The sequence below is a fragment of the Dromaius novaehollandiae genome, chromosome 1 (assembly GCF_036370855.1).
Source record: "Dromaius novaehollandiae isolate bDroNov1 chromosome 1, bDroNov1.hap1, whole genome shotgun sequence".
Lineage (NCBI taxonomy): Eukaryota > Metazoa > Chordata > Aves > Casuariiformes > Dromaiidae > Dromaius > Dromaius novaehollandiae.
In genome coordinates this window covers 90553661-90581119 of record NC_088098.1, presented here as the reverse complement: position 1 = coordinate 90581119, position 27459 = coordinate 90553661, and the positions used below count along the sequence as shown (strand labels likewise).

The 27459-nt window shown below is 41.8% G+C and overlaps 1 protein-coding gene across 1 annotated transcript in view; it reads left to right on the top strand.

The window, feature by feature from the left end:
* MAB21L3 (mab-21 like 3) overlaps nt 1-23645 on the top strand; it is a 38538-nt gene extending 14893 nt beyond the window's left edge. Inside the window, exons 2-8 of the mRNA XM_064519981.1 lie at nt 5129-5312; nt 9504-9644; nt 12326-12397; nt 14989-15280; nt 18083-18264; nt 19346-19540; nt 22453-23645. Of these exons, the coding sequence (XP_064376051.1) occupies nt 5265-5312; nt 9504-9644; nt 12326-12397; nt 14989-15280; nt 18083-18264; nt 19346-19540; nt 22453-22686 (1164 nt within the window). The 5' untranslated portion in view covers nt 5129-5264 and the 3' untranslated portion in view covers nt 22687-23645. The remainder of the gene's footprint in view (nt 1-5128; nt 5313-9503; nt 9645-12325; nt 12398-14988; nt 15281-18082; nt 18265-19345; nt 19541-22452) is intronic.
* The last annotated feature ends 3814 nt before the right edge of the window (nt 23646-27459 follow it).

Sequence of the window (27459 nt, the reverse complement as noted above, 5' to 3'; positions counted from 1 at the left end):
TCCTTTTCAACATTCAGACCATTTATCTAGGCATGTAAATGAAAGTGTTGGTATGCTCCTTTGTTTATGAATGTTGGGCACAGATAGTTTTTCAAGATGATGGAACAATAAATCAGTGGGTTGTATGAGGTAACTGAAATTTTAAAGCACCGAGTAACTTAATTGATAGTAATATTAATATTTATCTCGGTGGCACTGCTCTGGGTCTACTGCACTCCAGAGCCACAAGGATCCAGAACTTTGTGAAGAGTCTACCTCCCCCATATATGCCCTTGATGAATGTGTAGTTTAGAGAAAAAGTAGCAGTGGAGAAAAATATCCTTTGCAGATGCTTGGAAACAGTCTGATGAAATATTTTGTTTAAATCTTACTGGTGCACCAAACTTGCCCTGTTTCAGTAATCTTCCAGAGGGCTACAAATGGGTTTAGAATTTAAAATGTCAATTTTCCTGCTCAGATGGTCAGTTGACTGATGTGGGAGCCTTAGGGCTGATGCTGCCAGGACTCCCAGGTTCCTGTCATCCATGCCATCCACTGTGCTGACCATTACAGACTTGGAAATTTCTAGGCTTCTTGAATAGCTCACCACACTGGTTGCCAAAGATCTTGGCAATCAATACTAGAAGCACTGGTATATGTTTTATGTTTGCTACCCTGTGGCCTGTTTCTTAATAGCAGCTGAAAAAATGACTGGGTTCTTGTGAATTTGCCAGTTGAGGCTGGTCAGTGGTGAGCAACAGCAACATAATCTCAGTTAGTTTTCAGAATTTCCTATGTCCTCAGCTAGTGATCCTGGAGCAAATACTTTCTCTGGAAATGCCAAATTGCAGCCTAAAAAGGTTTACATTATAAATTATTTTGGTGGGAAATTCAAAACTCTTCACAGGTTGAGATAACTCATTTTCCAGAAAAAGCTAGTTTCTTTTTTCTGACATGTCCGGTCTGGCCAATGAATGGAAAAAAGATATCAGGCTTGATAAACTACTGGACCTGATCCAAAGCAGTAAATGCTTTGCTTAGTTTGGAAAGGTTATAAACCTTTTATTTACTTGATGTGAAGTGCAGGCCCAAGGCTAGTGTGAGAATGTGAGGCAGTGAGAACAAGCAGCACAGCCGTTTAGAGAGTTTTTGAGCCTGCCAAGTATTGATCAGTGAGGTTCGGGAATGAGCAGAGCATTTCAATTTGGCATCCATGCATGATTCTGATCTGTCACAGTGAATTAGCAGCACTTTCATTTCCCTCTAGTCCATCCCAGGCTTTTGTCATTGAAACATCCCCTTTGCCATGTCTATTTGTTAAAAGACAACATAAAAAAACAAAGACACAGAGCTTGTGCCCCCAAAAGCCCTGATTATGTTATGCTAGTGTCCTCTGAATGGTGACTCTGAACAATACTGAAGCATCAATGCTAAAAACCATTAGAGCATAAATGTTATAGAGGATCCAAGCTATACTTACTTATTTTGTACAGTCACTTAATCCACTAATGGGAAAAGTGGGGCAACAGTTCAAGAAAGCAAGAGAACTGTCAGGGATTATTAAATCTACTAGAATTATTTGTTTTGGTAGTCTCTCATGAGCCAAGTACAGCTTCAGCCAATGCCTTAATAGTCTTAGATGTAATGCTTCTGATAATTAGAGCAAAAAGTGATGGGTCATCATTAGCAACTGCAAATTAAGAGTTATATTTCATCTGGAAGGCAGCATCTTCAACTGGGCTTATTTGTTACCCTGCAGATCTCTGTGAGTCACAACTGGTACGTTGTACTGGTTCATTTGTATGATTTAGTTTTTAATATGTGCTTATTTTTTAATATGTGCTTACTGTTCCATATGAGTGGTTTTTCCAGATAGTTGTCAAACAGAAAATGCCACAGTATTGGACCTCTCCATAGAGCTAATACTTCTGCTCTTATTTACATGATGTTGGTGACTTTTTGTTGTGCAATTCAGAGTTCAGATGATTTTTGATTTTAGATTTGAAGCATATTTGTCATATCTGTGAAATTAAACAGTGAAAAGAGGAAAATCAGACAAGAATAGAAAATATCAGTAATTGGCAGCTTCAGAAGATACAAGAGTGAATCTAACACTGTTCAAGGTGTATATTCACAGAATATTTTTCTGTGGGTTTCCCAGATCCACAATCATATTCAGCTCTGGATACTGCCAAAGACATGAAAGAAGACGAAATATCACAGATTCAGTAAAGCTGGAGGTGATAGGGAATCCTTAAATCCCCTTGGAAGAATACCAGTAAGCAAGTGAGAAAACTAAATAAATCCTCAGTCTTCACAAGATACAAAGGAAATTAGTCACAAATCAAACTCCATTAGAGTTACTATGAGCTGGGCACTGAAGCGTTGAAATAGAACAAAGGAGCGATGTAATATAGCTGACTAATCTTCCTACATAGTTTCATACTATTTTCTTACATAAGCACTGTCAGGAGAGAAGCTCCCTGAGGAGGACCAACCTGGAGCATGGGTTCATTTTTGTAGTTCTGATGATTAATGGAAAAAGCCCCTGGAAATCCTAAGCCTTGAATGGGGTGAACTGCAAAAGCCATGATTGCTGACTGAAGATAGATGGAGGTTTCACTGCAGTGACCCTGGAAATGGTTCTGGAAATGATACTGGAGGAGCTTGGATTCTTCATGCTTTGGGTCTATGTCCTTTTGTCTCTGCAGAAGTTTCTCTCCCTGCATTCTCCTTTTTCCCTCTCTCCTAATACAGTGTATTTCCTACTGTAATATTCCCTCTCCACATGTGGCTGTCTTCCTCTTCTTTTCTCCTGTGTTTTGTGCTATGCGGTGCTCATGTAACAGATGAAGGTCCTTATGACGTGTTTATTCCTCAGTGAGGTCAAGATGGGGTGCTGTCTCCCATAACTTTGCTGCTGCTTTTCTCTTTGCAGTGGGGGCTATTGCCATTCTAATTTGTACCGTACTTCACTGTTGATGTAAAGGCCTTTGCTGGATGTAGTGTTTTCTGTCTGTCAAACAGTTATCTTTTGATCCTAGGAACAGCATAATAAAATCCACAGGGACTCAGCATGGGTTGTTCAGCTGTCATCTGCTGCGATCTCCTGCAGCCAGTTCTTCCTCCCTCCTTTGCTTCTTCCTTTCCATTAAGATCTGAACAAATTATGAATTAGCAGTTTCTTATGGCTGGAGCAAGGAGTGCTCAGAGTTGAGAAGAACCTGATATTGATACTATCTTTTATATAAGTTTTCTTGTTTCTTTTTTCTCAGCCGTCTCCCCCTTCCCTCCCTTTGCAATGATCCTAAGAGAAAGTTATTTACTTTCATCAGATGGCAGGAGCAGGCAGGGACTGTTGCTCAGGTCCTTGTACTTAAACATAAATTTGGACTTGGACTTAAATATGCTTATACATAAAAGAAAAAAACACAATCCTTGTCCAAGACCTTGTGCAATTCTCCTTCACTATGGGAGGGGGAACTGGGGCCATCCAGACCCTCCTGGAGTTGTGTTTCCCAATGGAAAAGGATGATAAACATACGGTGTCTTACTGTGTATGAGCAAAATGACCAGAACTGCGTTCTTCGTGCGTGTGCCAGCACCTGTGGCTCTGGACAAGAAAGTGAGAATATTAACCTCTCTCTGCCCCTAACACACATCTGAGGTTCACGGTTTTAAAATAATATATGGTACCAGAAATGTTAAGGAAGTTGTCTTCTGTATGTACATCTAGCAGCCTGAGGGGGCACAATGGAGTTAAGGTAATAAGGGCGTACTTTTAACTGAGCTTGACCACTTAAAAGGCTCCTTCTCCTCCCTTGCACACTGTGCTTGGTCTTAATCCCGTCCAATCTGGCTTTACAAATCCTTCCTAATCTACTGTTCCACGCACTTTCTCTCAGATCCTGCCACTAGCCTGGCTTCCCCAGCAGAGGTCACATATGCTGCTAGATGCTCAGGTGAAAGATAAGGTAGAAGGTGAGTCACGAAGTGAACAAGGATGGGGTAGGGGGCCCTGAAAACTGAGGCCAGTCTTTTTCAAAGTCCAACTCCCATGGAAGCAGGTTGGAAGGAAATGCCTACAAGTCTTTGTGAACTTGTTACCAAGTCTCTCAGCAAAAAGACAATAGAAGATGCCCTGGGAAACACAGAGAAAAGTTTCATTTGTAGATTCTGGGGGATCAGATGTCCTGCAGGTATTGGTACACTGTTGATGCAGTTAGCATTTCACCATTAATAAGGAACAACGGTCATAAAGAATAACCAGCAACAGAGAGCCTACTCTGAGATAGTACCCGGTGCCTACCCAAGTGCTGCTTTTTGTCAGCTGCTGTAGAGCTAATAAATCAGTCAAGGGATCTCAAAGAGTTCAATTTCCAGGGGAAAATCATGATTTTGCTAAAAAGTGGTGTCTGCCTTCCCTAACAAGGGCTGCTTTGCAGCATGGAATATCATCTCTATACTCTGTCACTCCTTTCCAAGTGCTGATATACCCTTTCCTCTAAAATCCACCAACCCTCATTGGATCAATGGGCCCTGATCAATTGTTTTTCCCTCTGTATGATCCATGTGGGGTTGTTAGCTGAGCTGCTGGCAGCTAACTAGCGACAGTTTTCTGTCTGTTTACTGTAAAGGGAGCAAAGCAAACTACAGGAGGGGACAGGCTGCAAGATATTTACTGTCAATACAGTCAGAGAGAGCAGATATAAGGAGACAGGAGCAGAGACTGCAGACTGCAACCCAAATGAGTGATCTGAGTGTAAAAATACTCATGCAGTTTCAGAAGGAAAGTGGGTGGATTGAAGTCAATGAGGGATAGCTGAGTGTTTAACAAATGGTTTAATGAAAGGCTAGAGAGAGCAGGGAAATACTTGTGGCACACAAAATAATAATGCTGTGCACAAGCATAGTGACGCCGAAAGATGCTTCTAGGTGTGCCCAGAGACAGAGCAGTAACTGGGATATTTTTGTGAGTTCCTGCAAGTCCCACCATTTAAAAGTAGTGATAATAAGAATAATAATGATTGAACTTAACAAATAATATTTGGACCTAGTTTTCCTAGGCAGCTGGAAGTCACCACTGTAACTCAGACCAGAAGAAAACGGCCATACTTCCTTGCTTCTCTCTCCTCTTCTTCATTCACAGAGGAATTAAGTGACCTGAGCTTCACAGGGCAAGAAGGCTCTGAGCAGCAAGCTCTGAGGGTCCCTCTGCTTCCAGCGCCGGGTGAATGAGTGAGGCGTGAATTCATGCTTTAGGGAACAGCAAAGAAAATCTTGCCATGAAACCATTCACTGATGAAGATGTAGAAATTTACATCCAAAGCAAGGTAAGACTTTATCTGTCCAGATTTTCTGCCTCCCATGCTAGGTGTTGATTCTGAAGGATGCCAAGTTAGTTGCTTGCCTGCTGTCTTCCCTTATGAGATGAGACTGGGTGAAATTTCATGAGAATTGTATTTCTAGTGAGATTTCTAGGTGAGATTTCTAGATCGCAGAATGTTGTCAGGTTCTCAGCTGACAGTCCAATTTCTTAAGGTGGTTGTCCTATTTTTCTTTACATTTTGAGTTTTTGCTCCCCATCTTGGAATTCCATATGTGAAACTAGCTGTAATTGCAAACACTTAATCTAAGGAAAGATCCTTCCTCCCTTCCCTGTCCAATGGTCTTGGCTTGATAAAAAAAAGACCAAAACCACAACAACAGGGATTGCATCTAAGAAAGATGCGTGTAGAAACTAGGCTGAGATCGAAATAGTTAGAATTCACCCACCAGTCTGTCATCTCAGCTAAGGATACTTCTGTACATACCAGCAGCAAAATAGCATAAATCTCAATAGTGGAGGCAAGTGGGAACTCCACGTTCTATTTTATGAAGTATTCCATCAATCTAATGTTTTTTCCACTATGAAAGTAAGTAAAACACAATAAAAATCATCAATGAAACTGTACGTTTAATAAAAGTTATTCTGAATGGGTTATAATATTTTATTTTGTTAAAGCTGATATGTTTCATCATAGTGTTTAGCTAGTTTCTATTTGATAGTCTGTTTTCCCCTTACAAACTGCAAGAGAGTGAAGTGAAAATCCATGTCAAAATGAAAAACTGTAAGGCTTTCTTTTCTGAAAAGGATAAAATATTCCAGTACCATGAAGGCACTGGAGGCAAAGGTTTGGTTTGTCTATGGAAATGTTTTGGTTACAAGTAGGTATATTTCTATAAAAACTTTCATTTTCAGCCATGTAGTATTTTCATGTGGAAAATCATGCCATCAGAACCTGGTCAGCCAGCTACAATAATGAACACTTCTCTGAAGATTTGTAAAGCAGGGCTACAAAGGAGACTTCAGAGGGAAGCCACGCACAGGAGGATGCTCATATGACTGCCATAAGTACAGGGAACAGAGACAGAATATAGTTAAATGAAGCTTATTGGTGTCAATATTTTAGATTCTACCAAAAGTACCCCACCCTGAGAGTATCTTTTCCAGCAACCCTCCAGCTCTGATGGCTTCTTAGTTTCTGCCTGCTCTTGAGTCTCCTGTGCAAGTGAGACTGCCCAGCCTTCAGGCAGCCCAGCATGGCCTGTAAAATTTTGCCTGTTTTTCAAAATTGGATCAACCACCAGGTGCAACACATCTCTCTGATACCAGAGATTTCTTCCTTAAACCACTCATTCAGCAGTGGAAAATTCAAGTGCATATTGAGGGGAGGAATGGGTAAACGAGAACAAACCTAAATGTTCTTTGGAATCCCTAGTCAATCCTCTTTCTTTTTTCTTCCTCCATAATAAAATGTTAATCAACATTGTTATTCTGTTGTTGTTGCTTTTGTTTTGGCATGACTTCCAAAGTCAAGATCTGGTAATTTTTGTATCTCTTCTCCCAACATTTCCATGCTGATGCTAAAGAAATCTTAGATAAATGCCTTGGCGCTACAGAAGCTGCATTCACTCATTCATTTTCTATCCTCTTCAGATTTGTCTTTGCTTCTGTAGGAAGGGTATATTTTCCAGTAGTAGATTAGGCAGCATGACCATCATCTGTCACATGTCATTTGTTCTTTCATCTCTGCCCCAGTCCTGAGAAGTACGTGCAGCAGGTGCAGAAGGAGTTTTGTGATACATCCTGTAAGAAGTTTTTTGAGAGTCTGTACTCTTCTAAAGATTTCATGACAACTGCCATAGTCTAGCCAGTAGGTGATAAAGGCACAATTAAATGGAGCTAGGTTGAGTTGGATGGATTCTCCTAAGGAACTGGAGGTAGCAGAAAGTGTTTCTGGCAGATGCCACTGGAAGAAAAATTGGCATGAGCAAGGAATACAGGGGCACTCCTGGACCTCAGGTTGAGGTGACATATAGTAATGGTATACTTTCAACAGAAAGAGTCTGCTTTTTGTGTCTGCAAGCTCTTAGAGGTGACCAACTCTTTCTTTGCCCCTCATATCATTTGCCTGTTGGAGGAACCATTAGCAGACTTGTTGAGCAAGTCAGCTTATTGGACAGTTCTAAGAACTAAGGAGTTCTTCTGGACATATATAATAATCACAGAGAAAATAGCTATAGCTGGAGATGGAAAAGTGCCATAAACGAAAACTGAAACAAAGATGTGAGAAGGAACACGAGCTAAAAATTTTCAGTATAGCTTTTCTTAAAAAAAACAAAAAAAAAAAACAAAAAAACCCCACTTGTAAGCTAGCTAAAACTGGTCTCAAAGAACAAGGCTGAACTGAAATGAGGAGGGAGAATTTATAGGGAAATTAAATAGTGTTCTATAAACATAAGAAACTAAATATAGTTAACATGGCAAAGAATCAGGATGTCAAGGGCAGATGACTCCAGTGAAGGGAATGTGATACTGTTCTGATGTATTTCCCATTTGCAAGTACTATTCAGGTTTATTAAAAATGTTACCTTTATTGCCTGGGGAGAAAATCTTATTCCAACTCTGCTCATCTTCAAGCCCAGTGTCCGTCAATCACTCTTCCTTGGTTAATTGATCTTACGCAAGCACTAGTCTTTTTAATGGTTGTAGTATGGTTCCTTGCTGTGAAAAAGTGTGGCTATTTGTCATCTCCCAGGGCATGAGAAAAAGTCTTCATGCGTTTGAGTGTTTTTTCTGGAAGTTCACCAGTTGACATATATGTCCAAAAAGGCTTTTAGTGAAGCGTAGTATTTTCTAAGAGGGAGGAGAATATTGTTAGATGCTGAAGATAGGGCTAAGTAAACAGGACACAGGAGTTTTACTCTGTTCTTTGATAATAACAAAAGACTGTAGCAATTGTGTTTAGCAATGGCTTGATCATTGACTTTAACCAAGCTGCTAATGACCTAACCCTCCTGTTTCATACCTGCAAATAGCCCAGTTGAGGTTTTAGTTCTAGGTTTCGGATGGGTTTTCATTTTCTTTGATCTAGTCCTCCCAAACCTCCCATCTACTTCCGTGTTTTTTTTCTTATTGCGCCCTCAAACAATGAAGTATGATAAGGCAAAATGAAAACCAAGCAGAAATCAAAGCAAGAATTGCAAATAAATGAGATAAAGCACCAGGATGCAAAAAAGGACAGTAAACTGTCTTCATACATCACCTTGCATGGGTAGTTCTCACTGAATAAATAATGAGAAACATATTAATGAACTTAATTAACAGTAGCTGAATCTTGTCCTCATTTTGGTAAATATGTAAGGATCCTTTGGCTAATATGTAAATGTCCTTTACTAACATGGTTCCTCCATGTTCCTTCTATTAAATTGTCTTGTTTGGATTTTAACTATTCCCTTATGTTCTGTTCATTTTCATTAGTATGTGAAGGTTCAGGTTCATATTTTTCTTTCTGAGCTGTCTATCCTTCACCTCAATCCTTCACTAAGATTTTCTATTTAAATATTTTTTAATAAATAATTATGTTATTACTGCTTGAATTGAAGATATATCCAGCAAGTCACACAACCACCTCGTCCCCAGTGGGACCAGCTTCTCACTATTGAGGAATGGGCTCTCACCTGTGCTTCAGATATGAGGATAGAGAGAATGGATACTTTTGACATAGTATATAGGCATGTAGATGTTGCCACATATACTTGTGATCTGACTAATGCACAGAATATCTATAATCCTTGAAGTCCTGTCAGCTCCTGGAGAGTAACATATCCTGGGTCTGTGAGTGACTATTATATGCAGGGGAATAGCAGGACAGTCCATCCAAAAAGGCTCAAGAATGAGAGTATAGCTGGTTGCTACCAAATATACCCATGCAATGAGCTCCTTCCCTTCCATCCAATGAAATCAGCATGGACATATCAATTAATACCTGTCAGTTTTGAGAATAGGCCTCTCTGTGTTCACCAAGAAGAGCTCTGTCTCATGGTAAGTCGGTTGGGACATGTAGGGAACAATACATTTTTATTCCCAGGGCAGTGTAGGCACAAATGTTTCAGTATGCTCTAAGCTGAGTGACTGTTTCCAACTGCAGCTAAAGACTGCAGTTATCTGTAACGTGAAGTGTCTTGCTTGGAACTGACAGGTCGAGCCACGGCATTATCTGGTTTCCAAAGCAGTGGAGGAGGTGCAGACAATCATCCAGCAACTGACCACAGAAATCAGCTCTAAGGCCATACGATTCCAGGCTATCTTCAACTCTGGTATTCATAATGAGAATATTAAGGTATGAACAACAGCTTTAGTACACTCAGCCTGCAGGCAAAGAGTAAGTGATTTTCCATTGTGTAATTGTCTGTAATGGACAGGTACATCTATCACGCAAGACACCACAGATAATAAATTGACACTTTATTGTGGAATGTCTAGTAGCTGACTGGGTCAAAGAGGCTTATCCATGGACATCTTACAACTCGAGGAGCATCAGAGAGAGCTGGGTAAATCAAGCAGAGCATCTTTTTACAATTGCTTCTTTTAGAAGAGCTTCTATTGCCAGAGCTGTCAATCTGCAAGCAGAAGCCAAAGCTTTTCGGGAGATAGAAAAAAAAATTATACAACAGTAGCAGAAGAAGAAAAAAATTCTCTTGCCTTCATGAGCTATGACTCATATTTCCGACAGGTGGAAAACCTGTCAGCTTACTAAAAAAAGGAAAAAAAAATTCTTTGCCACTGTGAACGTTAGAAAGCTTCTTCAGAAAAAATAGTATTTTTTCTTGATCATGGATTCAAATTTTTCCTTTTTTCTTGGGAAGAAATATGCTTGCTAGTGGGAGAAGTGAAACATTTCCCCAATTTTAAACAATCAGATACCAAAATAATAATGCCCTGTCCTAGTTGTGAAAGGGGAAGATTGCTTATTTCCTGTGACTACTTAAGACAAGAGTAACTAGTATAAGGATATAAGAACAAATCATAACATAGGTGAAAAAGATCTTTTTCATCTGAAGTAGTTTACATACTCTAGCTATATCAATCCTTGTACTGAAATGCAGGCAGGCAGGGAGCAAAACACAGCAAACATGTAAAAGCAAAGGGCAACTTCTGCAACTGTCTAGGATTGAAAGGGAAGAATTCTGTGTGTATCAAGCTGCTGGAAGGATATTGAGGTGGGTACAGAATATGATCAGCCAATCTGAAATGTGGCCTTTGCTTTGAGAACAGACACATTCAGATTTACATCTTTTCTGGAATACCGTGAACGCCATGGCATGAGCCTTGCCAGTAGGACTGACCATAGTGACACAGAATGGTGCCACATGCTGATCCATGCACAGTCCTTAATGCCATGGTCTGCATCCGCTGCTCAAACTGGATTGATCCTGCTTCGCTTGGGAGGTCTGACAAGACTAGGGTGAATGTAAGACTGCTGTTCTGGAAAACAAAATAGAACAAAAACAAGGCAATCTATTCTGAGCTGTAATTTGGCATTACTGTAGCTTAATCTGAGCAACCTCTGCTTAAAAGAGATCCCCAAAATGTATTTTCTCAAAAAGCAGCAGATTCATTATCCATACTTAACTAAACCCAGTGCTATAAATCTGTGACAATCACATTAGGAGGGTTGTGCCTCTTGGCTGACTTTGTACTGAAGGTGCAGAAGGTACAGGGTAGCAAAGGATAGGTTAATGAGAAAAGGGTTTATCTTGGCCTATACTGCTTCCAGAAACTAGAATCTTGTCGCTGAAGTGACTCAACCTGGAGGAGAACAACTGTGTTAAGGAAAAGCCAGTATATTGATTGTTCTGTGTTTAATTTTGCAACATCTTTTTTTCCTGACAATTAAATTTACAGTGACTTTTCAGAACTTTCAGCTTTTGCTTAAGATGATTCAGTTTAATATGTTGGGGGGGTCTAGATTCATTGCAAAGCTATAAGCCTCCTTTTAAATATACAGGGCTGGATGGAGAATTAGAAGAAAATTCTTTAAATATTCAATGTCTTTCTGCAACTCTGGGACGAAAAGTCAAAATCTTTAGTAAACACATTTACAACTTTTGAGTGTTTAATACTTCAAAAGTATTTATTATGCATTAATTTATTCAAACACCACTGCTCTTCTCAGTGTGAAACTCATCCAACTCTTTTCTATATAGATGTATTTTTTTTTAAACGCAATTTTTTTGATGGAAAACTATTCCAGCTTCAGTAAGAAACCATTCAATCCAAGTGTTTTAATGGATCCTGGCAAAGAAAATGGTGTGTGCTCCTGTTCCAAAACTAGAGAAGTCTTATTTCTGCCCTCTGTGCCCAGTGCTTCTGCTGTGTAGTTCCTGAGAGCTACAAAAAATGTGACCTCTATAGTGTAGTCTGGAAGAAACTGTCTCCATAATACCATCAGAAATATTCATATTTGTGTGTTTTCTTACAGTGGCTCATATGGTGCATGTGGGGAGAAATAAAATGAGAACAGTACTATTTTTCATTTATAAATCCTGACAGATTAAACCAATCCATCCCCCCAGCACTAACCAAAACCATTGCCCATACCTTGTGGGTATTTGACTGCACACATGGGAGATCTCTCATGCTCTTCACTGAACAGGGAGTGGAAAGATGCCAAAACCTGAGATGACTTAAAAACCCCAGTCCAAGTGGCATTACACTGGAAGCTGTGCTTCAACCAGCTGCAGACAGACTACCACCATTTTTGCAGCAGTGGTCCATGGAGGACTGAGGCAGAAGCTGTAGAGGCTTCGGTAAGGCATAATGAGCAGGTTAACCATTTGCAGTAGTTACTAGCACAGCACGGCACTGAAAAGCGTTTAAATCTGTAATCATTGCAGGGGGGATTTTCCTTTTACCAGCAGGCTCAAAGGAAATTTGCAACTTTGCTCTGTGAATGAATCACCTAGCATATGCTTTCTCTTTGTTCTGTGTATCTCTTGTTTTCCCTTCTGCTTCTCTCAGGATCAGCCAGCTTTACTGGCCAAGTGGTCAGCTATGCTTCGGGGGAAGCGCCCATTCCACCCATCCATCCAGGTATAAATCCTTCATGACACCTGGTTCATGCTGGTCGGTGTGCCTGCTCCCTCCTCACCCACCCTGTTCTCCACCCACTCAACCAAGCCTCCCATGACCACTCAGCCTCTCTGCAAGAGACTTCCTTATTTGCTCAAGCATAAACATTTTGTTTCTAACCTAACACTTCCACCTCTCCGGGATAGCCTGGCCAGGCTCACAAGAACCAGACTGCATTTAATTTGCCCAACTTACTGCAGGCAGGTTTTTAATACAACAGAATTGGCCATAGGTTGCATATCTCAGAATTCAAGGCTCTTGTTTGTCACCACTAGCTCTGTTCAATAGCCTGTGACTTTTGGGGGCTTGTGGTCAGCATATGGTGTGTAACATTGTTCTGTGACAGAGCACATGTGGGACAGGGATTTGTTTAGATCAGGAGAGCACCTGCTCCATGGCAGACCACCTTTACAGCTCCATCACCAAACTTGTTATTTCTGTTGTTTCCTGGTAAGCACCAGGTGGAAGAGCCTTGTGATCCTAAGAAAAAAAACACCTTTGTTTTAAAAAATAACACTGGGAGGGTTTGGAGGCTTTTCTATCTATTATGGCTATGGAGGAAAATTTTTGTTTGTTTTTTGAAGTGATCTGAATGAATATCATTGGCTGAATGGATATCATTGGCTAAATGGAAATTGGGATGTAAATACCAAAGCTCCCTCAAATTTTTCTAATTATTTTTAAACCTCATGTTTTTTTGAACTGTTCAGTGGCCTGGGATCAGCTCGCTCTGGGGCTGCTCAGAGCTTACAGTAAAGCTCTACTGTTGTTTAAGTCTAGGTTTTATTGCAGACCTGATCATACAACACAGAGAATGCTTACTCACAGAGGTCAAGAGGAGAAAAAGTGTGTTCTGGGGTAGGACAGTTTTAAAGAGTGAAATTTGCAGGGTGTTGAAATAGCCTGTAAAAGAATTTTTCACCAAGGAGGAAGGCTTTTCAGTATTTGAAGATACTCATATAGCAGCTGCAGATCTTCCCTTTAAAATCAGTTGCACAGGCATTACATACCATTTTTCTACAACAGTAGTAGCTTGTTGTTCACTGCCACTTGATAGGGATGTGGCTTGGCCTTTGCCTGCATGTGCAATGTTTCAGCCTCGTCAAGCAGGATTTATGCTTATTTGTGTAGTCCAAATTCATGTTATGCCCTGGGGCCTTTCTCCTTGGGCGTTCAACTGGGCTGGCATTTCTTAGCTTGAGGAGCACCCATGCTTCTAGTGCCCATCTGGTTTTGAATGGGACTATTGCAGCTTGTGTAAGTGAATATAAGTCAAAGTCTTGGCATGGAAAAGAACTGACTTTTTTTCTGTGCCATAAAGGTCTGTTAGTGCCCTCAGGGCCCTGACACCTTTACAGTAATGCTCTAAATCAGCAGAGTTACCAGGAAGGCTACAAGAATGTATTGGATTATTACCAGAGAATGGCAAGAGTTTTTAATTTACCTTGAGGTAACCACCTTACAGCAACAGCTGTCACTTCACATCCTGTTTATGTAGCAGTTTCACCTTATTAATGCCAGTGTAAGTTAGGCTTGTTAGGAAGTGAAGTTGAAAAGCTTCTGAATCAACATGGTAAAAATCTGAATGAGTTTAACCACCCTGTCTGAGCACCTGGAGCTAAGATCGCTGAATACTTCCAATACATTTGGAGATGTCTGGTGATGTTCTAAACCCATACGAGGCTTCAAGATATTTGTGTGTCACCTGTTTTTATTGGAAAATGGTTTTCTTAAAATAAGGCCAATATTGACCTGCAGACAAGCCTACTTGTGGTTTTGTTATCCATTGGTTACTGTTTCCATCCTTACAGTGTTTCTGGCTTCTACTCAACAGAAGAAACAGTTTCATACAGTACAGCTGGCCAAGACATGGGTTTATATCTGACTGTGCCACTGCCTGCCTGTGTAGACTTGGAAATGTTACTTACCTTATGTCTCTGTCTCTTGAGGGAGGACAATATTTCCAGTGATGCAGAGTGCAACACTTACTTTACTAATGGGTCAAAGTCTTACTTTACAAATGTCTTTAGTGGACTTTGAGGGAGAACAGAAAAGTGCACCTTTTTCTATAGTTGTTACTACTAATAAACTCAAGGCTTATCTCTAGTAACAATTCTGAGGTAATAACTGGCACTATTCTGTCTCCCACTGCTGTATCTCAAAACACATTCTATGATGCTCTTCTGCTTCTTGGAATCTGCTAGTTATTACATCTCATGCAATTGTACACAGAAATAACAAGGAATGAGTGGAAAACCATGGCAGCTGTGGTGGTAAATCAGCTGACTCTGCTCTTGTCTTATATGCACGATGGCTGTAACATCATACTCCTTCTAGGACAATTTTCTTTTATTCTGTGTACCTTCAAAGTAACCCTCAGACAGGCATGGAGTAGGTCCTGTCTGTATTCAATTGTCTGCATGATACCTTGGCTTTTCCCTCTCTCCAAAGCCCTCCACAGGTAACCTGTTGCTTCTTTAACCCTCCTCTCCCTGCTTTGGGCTTATGGATCTGCTCTGACTTCCTCTCTCAATTTCTCTGAACTCTGCTAGGTCTTAGCACCCAGCCAATTCCTCATCACAGTCCCTCTGCGTGGCCTGACTGGGTACAGGGAATGCCAGGTACGGCACTGGCGTTATTACACCGTGCATGGAGCCAAGCTCCTGTCCTCCGTGCGGGACCCTGAGGAAATACACCAATGGCTAGAGGTGGAGCAGTTCTCAAAAAGCCTTCCACAGTGGCATGAGACGGATGTGAACATCGAAGGTGATCTGGTTCCAGCCAAAGTCCTTATCATCTTCCGGGAGCTGGTGGAGAAGTCGATTATCTCCTGTAACCTTTCCAGTGAGTTTAGTGGGGACAGGTATAAGGGGAACTGTTTATCTTGTGCAACTGATGGAGTGGAAACCACCACACACACAAAGTGATTGGTTGGCAAGTTCATACAATCAGAAATCCAAAAAACCCAAACCCCTCCAAAATCAAAGAGCCTTTATCCCATTGCAATGATGCAAATGTAGACCTGCATTGAAGATAGAATTGAGTAGTGGCTGGGTTTTTCATACCGAAGACTTTGCTCATTTCTTAATCACTTTCACAGGTCCATTAACATACAACTAGGAATTTGGGAAATTCTTTTTTTATCCTATAGCAGCCACAATATGTCTAGGCTTGCCAGAAAGATAGTATAAGAAATTTTGACACAGGGAAGGTGTATAAGCGGGAAGGAAGAGTGAAAAGTGCTTGGAGATGTAGGGGAGATAAGGGAAGCCTGAGCTGCCCATAGCTTTCCATCATGTGGTGTTAGGAACTAGGTAAAAAGGCTTCTCTTTCAAGCAAAGTCTGTTGGACAAGCACTGTTTTTCCCCCAATGCCCAGGTTGCTATAGTATTGTTCAGCAAATGTCATGGAAGTTTACTTTCAATAGTGGTGCTGATCCCTCTGCAAGGAATTCCAATGTGTCCATTTATTTCCTGTGGCTATTTATACTGGAAGTGCTGATCATTGACACAATGCAATTAGTGGTTCACGTAGCATTGCTTCATAGCTGTGACATCTGCAGCAAGATATTGCCTGAACAGTGATCCTCATACTTACTTCTTAGCATACTAGAGGCACGTTATAGAGTATAGCTAATAAGGCTTGGTCCATGGTAGATAATCTATGCCTATTTTTTCACATTAAGATACTATGCTATGGTCAAGTCCGGACTGTAGTGCCTCTTCTGATGGGATATTTCCAGGATGACTTTACCCATCAGCAACATGATATGAGCCTTCCTACATTGCAGAGAAATAGGAGCCATTTCTCCTTTTCTGATCACACCCTGAATTTTAGTCACGAGAGGAAAGATGTGTTAAAGTCAAGCTCAGCTAGATTGCCATTCTTCTAGGAAATATTTGTTATCCCAGGAGATGAAAGTATGACATGGATGGTATTTCACCACTGAGACTCACAGAAAAGATCAGATGGAAGGGACTTGCATCTGAAGCTTTGCTTATGTGGAAGTCATTATGCTGAAGTGAAAACCTGCCATTCTGTCCAGCAGCAGTTCATCAGGCTGTTGAGCCAGAACAGGCACTTCCAAGGGACCCAGGGAGTGATGTCTGGGCTGACGGTTCTGAGGCTTCTTCTGCAAGGCCAGCTGGGACGAGATAAGACATAGAGGAGACAAGCTGAGATGAAGTTGGGAGGAGTAATTATAATTTTGTTTGTTTTTGTGAAGAGTGAATTTCCTTTACTCAACAGCACAGCTGAAGCTACATAAAGTTTTTCCTGATTTCACTGCTTCTCTGATTTCTTCTTTGAGTACCAGTAAAGCCAGAATTTTTGTAGTGCCTCACTTTATCATTGGTAGAAAAATTGGAAGCACAATAGTGATGCTTTTGGAAATGCTGTAGATGTATTTTCATTCTGACACAGTGGTAGTGCTAATGCTTTTTAGCTTCCAGAGATCCCTACTGAGAATTATAAAGTTCTTGTAGGGATGGACTCCGCTGTTCCCAAGGTAATTCACTCCAGTGCCCACATAAAGTCATGTTTTCTGGAGGAGATGCTAAATCTGCCATTGGGAGTAGGCAGACATTTACTCTGTGAAGGCAGAAGAGGCTGTCATCCTAAATGTTCGTTACTGTCCCTTGAAGCCTGTTGTGTGAACTCCTTGTGGAATTTCTCCCCAGACTATGTCAGTCAAAATGACATAGGTTAACGCACACCTACTATTTAAACTGTTTATGCTAATCTGCTCCATCTTTTACTTCAGTGGGTTAGAGCATGAGCACACAAGTAGCTCAGATGGCAGAGCTGAAGGGACAGTAATCCTGCCAAAGTGACATGGAAAGCTGGGGACAGAAACTTCTTCCATTAACACAACTGGGCCAACAGGAAACAACTAGTCAAATCCAATAGATACAGCTTTCATTCCTTTCTGCTCTCCTTCTCAAAGCATGTTGTTTCTGGAACTGAGCCATTCTTTCACTGAGGAAATCTCTTTTCTCCAAGTCACTATAGCACTCTTTTTTGACAACAAGCAGTCCCAGTCAGACAGGCAGTTAATCCATTTTGTATGATTGCTCTGCAAACAAAGAACATCAGACAGGTGTGGCTATAAATTCTGGCACTGGCTTCTGTGCAAGTGCATCTCCAGAAACAGACCTGTACACACCCCACAAAACATCCCAAATGACCAGTGAGGTTAAGTCATTTGGTCTGATCACAGATTTTCTTAAGGAATAAGGGATCTTTAGATATGAAGTAAACCCACCTCTAATCAGAGGTGATCTCTTTTAGAGCTTTCTGTACTGTGCTATTAGAAATGCGTAGGTTGCAGCAGTTGTCTGTTTGCCCTTTTAAGAGGCTGGTCCTATGAGTTACAAGGACCCACAGAGGAAAACAAGAACTTGATGATTGAAGACAAAATTAAGAATTTAGTTGTTCTTCACCTTCTTCCCGTTCTTGTTGCTCAGGGTAGATTGACATGATAAATTGTTTTCTTCCATTCTGCTCATGTTGTTGAAGGGAGAGTGCTTAGACAGATGGATAGAACTGCAAGGTCCTCTTGGGTCATGGGCACTAGATAGCCCCTTGTTTGGATTGTGGAAAAAGACCTCTCCCCCTTTATTATCTTCTCTTGTCATTTCTTCACAGATAAAGTGACAGTGCTGGAGAGCTTCAGCTCAATGGTCCGGGTAGCTGTGGAGACATCAGAATCCCAAGTCGAGGCAGAGCTGGTCCCTGCTGTGGAGATTCCAACTTGCTGGCCCAAGAAAGCCCAATGGCCTCGTTGCCTTAGGCGTTGGCCTTCTCAGGAAAAAGTACAGTGCATCAAGGTAAACAGTGTAAACTGTTTACTTGTTAACCATTATCTCTGTGCAGGAACTTACCTTGCAGGTGTCTGACAGTGGTTCCCAAATGAAGGACTGCAGGGTGATGGCAAGCAGTCACCAGTAGACCAGTAGAACCAAACTGCCTTTATAGTATTTTCAATTAAAAGTTGTGTAATAACTTACAAATAGTGCATAGTAATACCTCAGAAATGTCAGGGCAGAGATAGTGGTACATCAATTAAGAAAATGTAAGAACTGCTGCCAAAGTGAGCTGGAAAGTTTTTTGTGCTACCCATAAGTTTCCAATCTTCTTTGATTCAGAGTTTCTGAATCAACCCAACATCAGGCATTGGTTCCCACACTAAGCAATAAAAGCCACTGCTCCTTCCTGCCCCACAACATGTCTGGAAGGTGTATTCTCTAGAGAAGCAATATTTCAAAGTATTGAGATGCATTTTATTGGGATTTTCTTTTCCCTAACAGTGGTGAATTCTGTGGAAGAAAAACTGAATTAACTGTCTATTGCACGAGTCTTTTCCACACAATGTAGCTCAGTGCTGACCTGGATCATTCTTGCTGTTCTCATTTGCCTCATGTAGATGTTCTGCAAATGGGCCACTCACTATCTTACAGTTTCTCCTCCAGCCTAATCCCATCCCTCCCTACAAACCTTGTGGCTGGATTCTGGCACTCCAGCTTAGCCCCATTTGCCACATTCCCAGCAGTCCATTTCTGCCTTGCAGTCCCACTATCCTCTCACACCTGACCTGCTGTTCCATGGCAAAGTGCCCACAGAGTTGTGGCTCTGCTTCAGTAGCACTGCTTGTGCTTTACCTGGAGGCTCTAGGGCTGGATCTTTTGGGAGCAACTGATGTCAGAACATGAGGAAACAAGATAAATTGAATGTTCACTTAATTAGGAATTAGGATGGGAATACGACCTAAATTTGCTGCCTCAGCTAAAGATGTTTAGAATACAGTGCTGCACTTTGAAAGATATCACACAGGCTCTTCATAACATCCCTTTGCATTTGTCAGAGAAGTTTGCCTCTCATCCAGTGTTACACTTCTCCTTTTGTTCATAGTCACTTGGTTTTGACCTTTTGGCCCACTCCAGTTACCACTGGCAGCTGTGCTTCTTCCGTGCTGAGCATATGCTCATGGAAGGTCTCGATGAAGATGGTGGTTGTCGCATGAAGTGCTTCCGAGTCATGAGGCAGATGAAGGAGGATGTCTGGTGTGCTGGAAATAAGCCTGTCATCACAGCCTATCACCTTCAGGTAGGCATCACCACAATATTGGGAGAGAGAGACTCAGAGTCTGTTGCAGGGACTTCCATCTAAAAATGTCAAAATATCGTGGCATAAAACACTGTAGCCTCTCCTATGTAACTTCTAAGGTAACTGCTAAAACTGCAGTACCACTTCATTGCTTTATAGTGGTAAGAAGTTTAGTAAAGGTATGTTCCTTACTTCAACAAGAAACTAAAACCTGTAGGAACATTATGGTGGTAACAGTGTAAGTAATGTCAGAATTAAGGCACCTGCTCTGATTCAACTTCACATAGGCATTGCAATACAGTCTTTAACTGCATGGTTCCATTCTGCTTCTTGACTCTCCTAGTCATGCATAGCCATCAACAGATGGATCCATCTGCAGGAAACTTGTGTATTTGTCTTTCTGGGTGTGCACCAAGCAAAATTCTCTTAGGTCAACATGGTTTCATGAGTGAGCTGCAAACTGACATTTCAGGTGTTGTTTTACCTGCAGTGAGAAGTGAAGGATGAGGTTATGGGATAGTAGCATGCTCCTCACAGACACTTCAGGGTTCAAGATGGCTTCACTTTACAAACAACATTTGTGAAGAACAGATAGGAGGTTGTGTTATGACTGTGTCCTCATGTATTACAGCTACGAAAACTGTTGGACAACAAGCAGCATCATTTATCTGTCAGTAGAGCTATCCTGTTTTCTGGGCCTTAATCCTCCTGGAGCTGCCAGAGAGAGGCTGCTTCCTTCAAGCCTCAAGCCACTAGGCTTTTGCAGTAATTACTGATCTTTTGGTGTCCAAAACCAGATGCAATGCCAAGAAGCTACTTAAAGCTTGAGACCATCAAATGCTATTGCAGTCATGAGACCAATCTAAGTCAAGGCAGAGTCAAAAAAAAAGAGTGGGCTAGGCTGATTATAGGTTAGCAGAATGCTAAGCTTTTCAATGCCTATGAAAACAAGCTGATGAAAAACTATCATAGGTAGGAGTAAGTGGAAAACCTTTTAAACCACTAGTAAGGATCTCTTTCTCTGGCTCAAGCAGAAGAGGTGTAGAGCACCTGTTGCATGCACTACTCATCAAGCTCTTCATCAAAAAGCTCTTCAGTTCCTCCTGCAACTGGACTTCAGGCTTTTACGGCAAGAGATAACTGATTGACCAGATGGAATGAATGCTTCACCATCACTTATAAAAAAAAGTATGAGGAGATGCAGTCAGTGGATAAAGCAGCAGCTGAGGAGGGGCTGAGTGTTAACTTTCCTCACACTATTAAGCTGTCCCTGTCTAAAGTATCGAACAATGATGATGAAACAAGACTTCACCTGAAAAAGGCCTTCTATTACAGAAGAAAAACCTTCTCCTGGTGGCTGGAAAGCCTCAGAGGACAGACTAAGCACATTCAGTGTGCTTACCTCCATAGGAATGAAGTTCAAGATCAGGAAGTCCAAAAGACCTAGATGCATTTTGAAAACCAACTCGATGTCTCTTATGTACTATGGCAGTTAAATAAATGCTGGGGATAGAGCATCTGTTTGTGACCTGGCTGAAAAAGTAGCATTATTTTCTTCACCTCCAAAACCTTCATTGTAACTGCTGGCCCTGCAGCTTGCTGAGATAGTTTTAGTGCTGAGGAAAGGTGCTTGGTCTGCAAACCTCCAAGGAGTGGCTCTCACTCAGTTTTAGCCTGAATTCCTCATTATGTCTTTTGTTACCTGGCAACATTAAAAAAGTCTTTGTCATTATTGCAGCTGCAAACAAAAACTTGTTCATGTTTGAAGAGCTGTCTGAGGAGAAATTGCTCAGCACCACAACTATTGCAAGGCCAACTGGAGGAAAAAAACAGGCAATCCAGAAGAGTGTGGGTTATTTGGATGGAATTCTAGTTCTAAAAATGCAGAGGGGTTAAAGACTTTTTAGTTTGGTCACTTCTCACAAGGTCTGTCAGTCTCTCTGGGGTACTGAATTTCCAGAATAAAATTGGGATTGAGAGGAAGCCAAGCAACTTAATGGAATTCTTGCACCCAAGATGGGTGAATTTATCCTTTTAAAATTGATTTTCAGGTTGACTAACACAGTCAGTGTGGCGGTTTTTGTACAATAAGTGTAAGTACTTCCAGAAGATTCTTCTCAGTCATAGGAACGTTTGTAAAAATGTAACATGGGCAGTGTAAAAATAATAACATAAGAGCAATGATCATATGCATTTCATTATTGTAATTATGTATTGTCTCAAGTATAAAATTCTGTGAAGTAAACTTGAGGGGAAGAGAATACAGCATATGCTCTAAGTATAAAAAACAGACTGTGTTTGACCAGCAAACATGCCTTGTAACTGCAGTAGTTGCTTGGGATCCCAGTCTGCTTGGGACGCAGTTCTGTGCACATCTTCAGCATAAATTAATCTGAAGCTAACAAATAATTATATTAGTCTGATTCTTCTTCTTTCCCTCTTTGCACATACTGGCTTCTACGCCTGTATAATCAGCCATTTTCTATAGCCTAAAATACCTGGCATTTGTACAGAGGCCTTTGCTGGAGATTGGCAAATAAGCTAAGGTTAGCTTAGCAAGACCAGTGTAGTGTCCTTGGGCTCAATGGAGATGATAGGTCTTCTGGGGAGTGAAAGCAGGAATGTCACAGAGTTGCCCTGCTTGATCCCTGGAGGAGGCTTTCTCTTTGCGTTAGCAAGGTCGCAAGACAAAGGGAGCAAGGGGACAGCCACAGGCATGTGGGAAGACTTTGCCTTAGGCTGCTATTTGTGATCTTTCTGCCTCAGGAACATTAGTTAACACAGGAAGCTTGCACTAAGTCTCTGATTTCCAAGGCTGTCAGCCATCCACCAGCACCAGAACTGCCTTAGTAAGCTGTGTGAGCCCTCGGCAGAACCTCTAACACCTCTTCTCTCCCATCTGCTTCTTACAGACAGTGCTATTCTGGACGTGTGAAAAATACCCACGCACCAGGGATTGGCGCTGCTTTCGCGAAGCCTTTCTGAGACTGGTACGGAAGCTGCACAAGTGTGTAAGCCAGCACTTCCTCAAGCATTACTTTGTCAAGAACACCAACTTGCTCAAATACACCAACACCAGTGACCTGGACCTGGTGGCCAGCAAGCTGGCAGTCTTCCTAGAGAACCCCATGCTCTGCCTGGACTAAGGCAGGGAAGGTGTCTTCACCGCAACCTTGCACCTATCCCCCACCTCCTCTCCCCATCTGTGGTTGTTCTTTGTGTCCTTCCAGTAGACATTGCAGCTGGCTTTGTAAGACGTTTGGCACAGGCAGCACGAAAGAGAAGAGTCAAGCTGGCAGCAGTGGGTGGTGAAAACTGATGGGAGGAATCGCTCGATGCCCAGCCGATCCAATTTGCTTTCAACAGTGACAGTCTGCCTGGAAGCTACAGCCAGTGCAAACCAATTCTCTGCGTCAGTGAGACAACTGGCTTGTTCTCTGTCACTAGTCCCGTGGCTCGTAAGCAGAAAGATGGTGTAGAGGAGTCTCCCTCCCTCTGCTGCCTAGCTGTTGTGTAACCTAGCGCATATATTGTTGCCACTCCCTCCTCTCTCACAGGAACAGTGAGTTTAATTCCCTGCCTGCCTCATTAGGCCGGCTCTGCAGATGGGCAGAGGAACATTTCTGAGGTGCATTGAAGCTGGAAGGCGCTCTCAGAGATAATCTGTGATTCTTCCATCTACAATTGATGGGATCCAGTCCCAGTGTGGATAGTTATGCTACAAAGTGTTGAATAGCTCAAAGGGAAGGAGGAGTGGTGCGCTTTTTGTCTTCCCCTTACTGTTCTCTCCTCCACATCCTTTTTTTTTTTTTTTCCAGTTTCTTCAAAGCTTTTTTCTTCATGTTTGCCTTTGCCGTTTCTGTTGGTGCCATACAATCAGGGGGTTTTACCAGGGCAGATTTCACTTGCACCTCTGGCTCTGTCCAGCAGGCTGGAGAAAAGCAGGTCTTTCCCATGTATTTTTGGGTGGTGTATGGAAGAGGAATATTTTTCAAAGGCTCTTAGTTTCAAAACTCCCAGTGCTTTTTATATTATGTTTAAGAAGAAGCAAGTTTTAGTGTTTGAAAAGAACAGAATTCTAGGATGAGTATAAAGAATGTTATTCTTAATGTTATTAAATTAGTGAAATGAAATCAGTGAGTTTTTTTCTTACACCCATCCAGGAAAGTAATACCCATTGCTAAGGGAAGTGGAAGAGATGGGATTTGCAGCCAGTACTCCAGGGAGCCGCTGCAGCTGATGGCATGCAAGATGACCATCTGTGGCAGAGCATCTCCCCCTTGTGTCAAACTGTGGTCTAATCACACATCTTTAACATAGTCTTCGCTTTCTGGTTTAGTTTCGTAAGCAGGAGTACCACTTGTGGGAGTTGCCTTGTCTCATATTCCAGTCCACTGTGACAGGTGTCATGTTGTTTCTCAGAGTCCAGACTCTGGTTCTTTGGGGTCTGGCCTGTGCTTTTGAAGACTGTCCGTCTCACCAGTCAGTTCCCCGAGCATTTGGGAGCATTTGGAAGCCTTATTGTATGGATGTGTTGGTCCCAGGCTCTCAGCAGGTTACAGGTCAGAGTGAAGGATTCAGGCAAGGGCGCAGAAGATCCTAATCCACCCCACCTCCAGAGGGCCTGGGGCCACAATTCCAAACTCTCTCCCTGAGACTGTTGCTGTTAAAGAAAGGTATTCCAGTCTTGTACAAGCTAATCTCCGTGGTCTGTTCTCCCTTTCCCACTGCTCACAGTGCTAGACAGTAATTTAGGACAGGCAGGGCAGAGTCCAGGGTTCTACAGGTGGCTCTGGGGTCTGCAGGGTGTGTGCTGGGTCTTGCTGGGTTATTTTCCATTGTTCTGATTAGTTGTAGTGCTCATTAACCTGATGCAGGAGGATCTGGCTGAACACCCTCTGACAAGCTCTTACCAGACTACTGTGGCTGAGCCACTGCATCTTTTCTACAATGTCTCCAGAGTCTATGAGACAAGTCCATACAGATTAAGGGTGCAGAGAGTTTCTTAAGAGCTGGGAATGTACCTTCAGCTATCTTCAAAATGACTCTGAGAAGAAAAACAGAGCGGGCACAAAATTGCATACTCAAAACAGAGTTTGCACCTTGGTGCAACATGCAGGGATGAGGATCTCACGTGGTATTCCCATTCCTGCCCACACTTACTCTCCAAAAAGCAGTTGACTATACATCTAAGGTGAGCCTCTTGCTTGTCATGACTCCCAGGAAGAGAGGATTCCCCAATGCCATGTACTATAGTGATCACATAACTGTAGCAGGAGAGCATGTACCAATGCAAATCTGGGAGGACAGGAGGTTAGTGCAGAAGGTTGGTGGCAACTATGTATAAAAAAAGGTGGGCACGTAAGTGGGAAGACAATAACAAGGGACAGCAAATCCCTGTAGAGGGTGGCCATGCCTGTGCAATTTCAGTGCAATTTTCACAAAACAAGAGCTGGAACAGCTCATCTGCAGGGAGTTGGAACTGGAGCTCTCCAAACTGAGACCTCTCTCACCTTGGACAATGAACTGGAAGACAGGAAAAGTAGATTGCTGGAGAGGAGGAGGATGGTTGCTACCTTTCTCCTTAGCCACTCACAGCTTTGTCTGGTTTTCCCAAGTTACTTTTGTGTCTCCTATGATTTGTTACTTGTGAGTAGAAAAATACACCATATCTTGAGCTCTTAGACAATGTAATCTAGGTTTTTAGGTTCCTGAACAAGTATGTGCATTGGTGTTAATTAAGCATATTTTTAGAAAGAACCTGCAGGTGACCAGATGTTGGACTTCCAGTGTTACTGTGCCTGGCAGAAGGGTTATTTTCCAGATATACCTGGAGAAGGCACCTACGTGTGCAAGAGTTTCTTCCTCTCTTATTTCAGCCTGGCTATCAGCACTTATAAATCCCTAATGAGTACCAAAATGAAAATCTCCATGCATTAATTCCACTGATGCTGGTATCCCTGTTTATAGAAGATGGTCTGGATCTTCTTCATGTTCTCCCATTCCTCAGGAGTCAACTCTTTGCTCAAAGAGACTTTCCTTTTTTGCTTCCTCATCTTTTGCCTAGGTACAGCAGGAGGCTTTCTTCCCAGGTTAATTCATTAGCAGGAGACAGAGATAAGGATCAGGCAGATTCCAATTACTTGGCTTTTCTTGCACTGGTCTCCTGCACCAGACCCCACTGTGTGCAGACCTGACCCTACTGGCCACCATGAAACCTGCACTTTCTCTATTCAGGTCCTGGGAATACCCTCTAAATTGCTTTTCCATATCAGCAACCATGTTGTGTGGAAATGTTTTGAAAAGTTAACTGCTCTTGCTATGACGTTATGCTCCAGGCTGCTTTACAAACAGAGCATGAGTGGAAATTTCTTTATGACATCCAGCATGGCTTTTCTGTTTCTGGTGAGCAGAGGCCCTGCTGTTTCAGTACCTTCCATGTAAAGAGCAAAGATATGACAATCTGCCAAGTAGAATCAGACTGTTGTGACTATGAAGTAATGTCTCCTGTTTCATCTTGTTTTTGTCTTCTGGTTGTAGGGCATAGCTTCCAGAGTTGGATGAGAGTAAAAGCAGTTTGAAAGGACAGTGAAAAATGTTCAGGACCCTTTATCTCAAGTTTGATATTTTAAAGTCCTGCTGCCTGATCCATTCAGGATTTAGTTGTGGCTTTTGACAAGTTCACCTCCCTCAGTAGCTGGGGGTAGAAGTGTTTCAGCTGTGGTATCTCAGCTTGACTGCAGCTAGGTATCACAGTCCTCAACTGCTGCAGGTGGGAGGTGCTGCTCTCTGCCAGGGTGGCAGTCTCTCAAGTGGCTGGGAATGAATCAGCAGTGCCAGTGAGTGAGTCTGTAATGATGGGCCCTTGCCTTGAGCAAGGTCAGTTGATTTGTTCTTTCTTTCCTTATTGACACACAGTGGAGTGCATCAACTAGCATATGCTGCTCCAGGAAATATCATAATGACTGTATAAAACTAAGATCTGCCTGAGCAGCTACATTGCTACTGAACACAGAGGCACAGAACTACCCCTGTCTTTTTCTCCAGACACAAACAGTTCGTTAATAAAGGTGAGAGAAAAGGCTTTGAAGGAAGAACTAATTTGTTTGTTGGGGTGTTTGAATACAACAAATCTCAGAACTTGATGGGGAGTATACTATGCGCTATCCTGTATCATCTAGTGCATGTTGGGTTGGGTGTGTTTGTTTTTTTTGTTTTTGTTTTTTGTGGTGGTGGGAGAGTTGTGCAGGAGGTTTCTGAAAAATGGCTTTGCCTCCCAAATATACCTGTTGCTTCTCTTTGCATGGTGAACTTTCTACAAATAGGATTTTTACTGTTATACATTCAGCCTGATTACAAAAGCATACCCTTACCCCAAGATTTTCTTCCAAAAAGGAATCATGTTTTGTTTTGGCCACAGAATATGCTCTCTTTCAGATTTTTAGTTTTTCCTTTAAAAAGTGAATGTCTTAACAAATATAACCTTTCTTAAAGTACATTAAATTTAATCAAAAGCCATATCTTTATTCAGAGAATCTGGAAGGAATGTAATGACCATTTTTTTGTTTCTTTTTTAAATTGCTTTTATGATTATTTGCTAAGGCATGATCAAGGAAAGAAGGGGAATTCTTGACTTTTTTTGTTTCTTTATGTTTGGCTGTGACTTGTTGCTTACCTCTCAATTCTTACTTTGTTTCCTTTCCTTAACTCAATTATTGTCACATTTATACAACAAGAAGGAGCGAACGGTGGCCAAAAGGGAACTGTCTCATGTGTAGCTGAGACACAGCACTCGAGAAAAACAGACATTTCTACAGTATTCATATATGCAAAAGAGAAAGGAATGAAAATGCATCTCTATGACTATAGATGGGGTGAAGTGAGATTTTGCAGAAATCCTCTGTTCAGACAATGTGAAA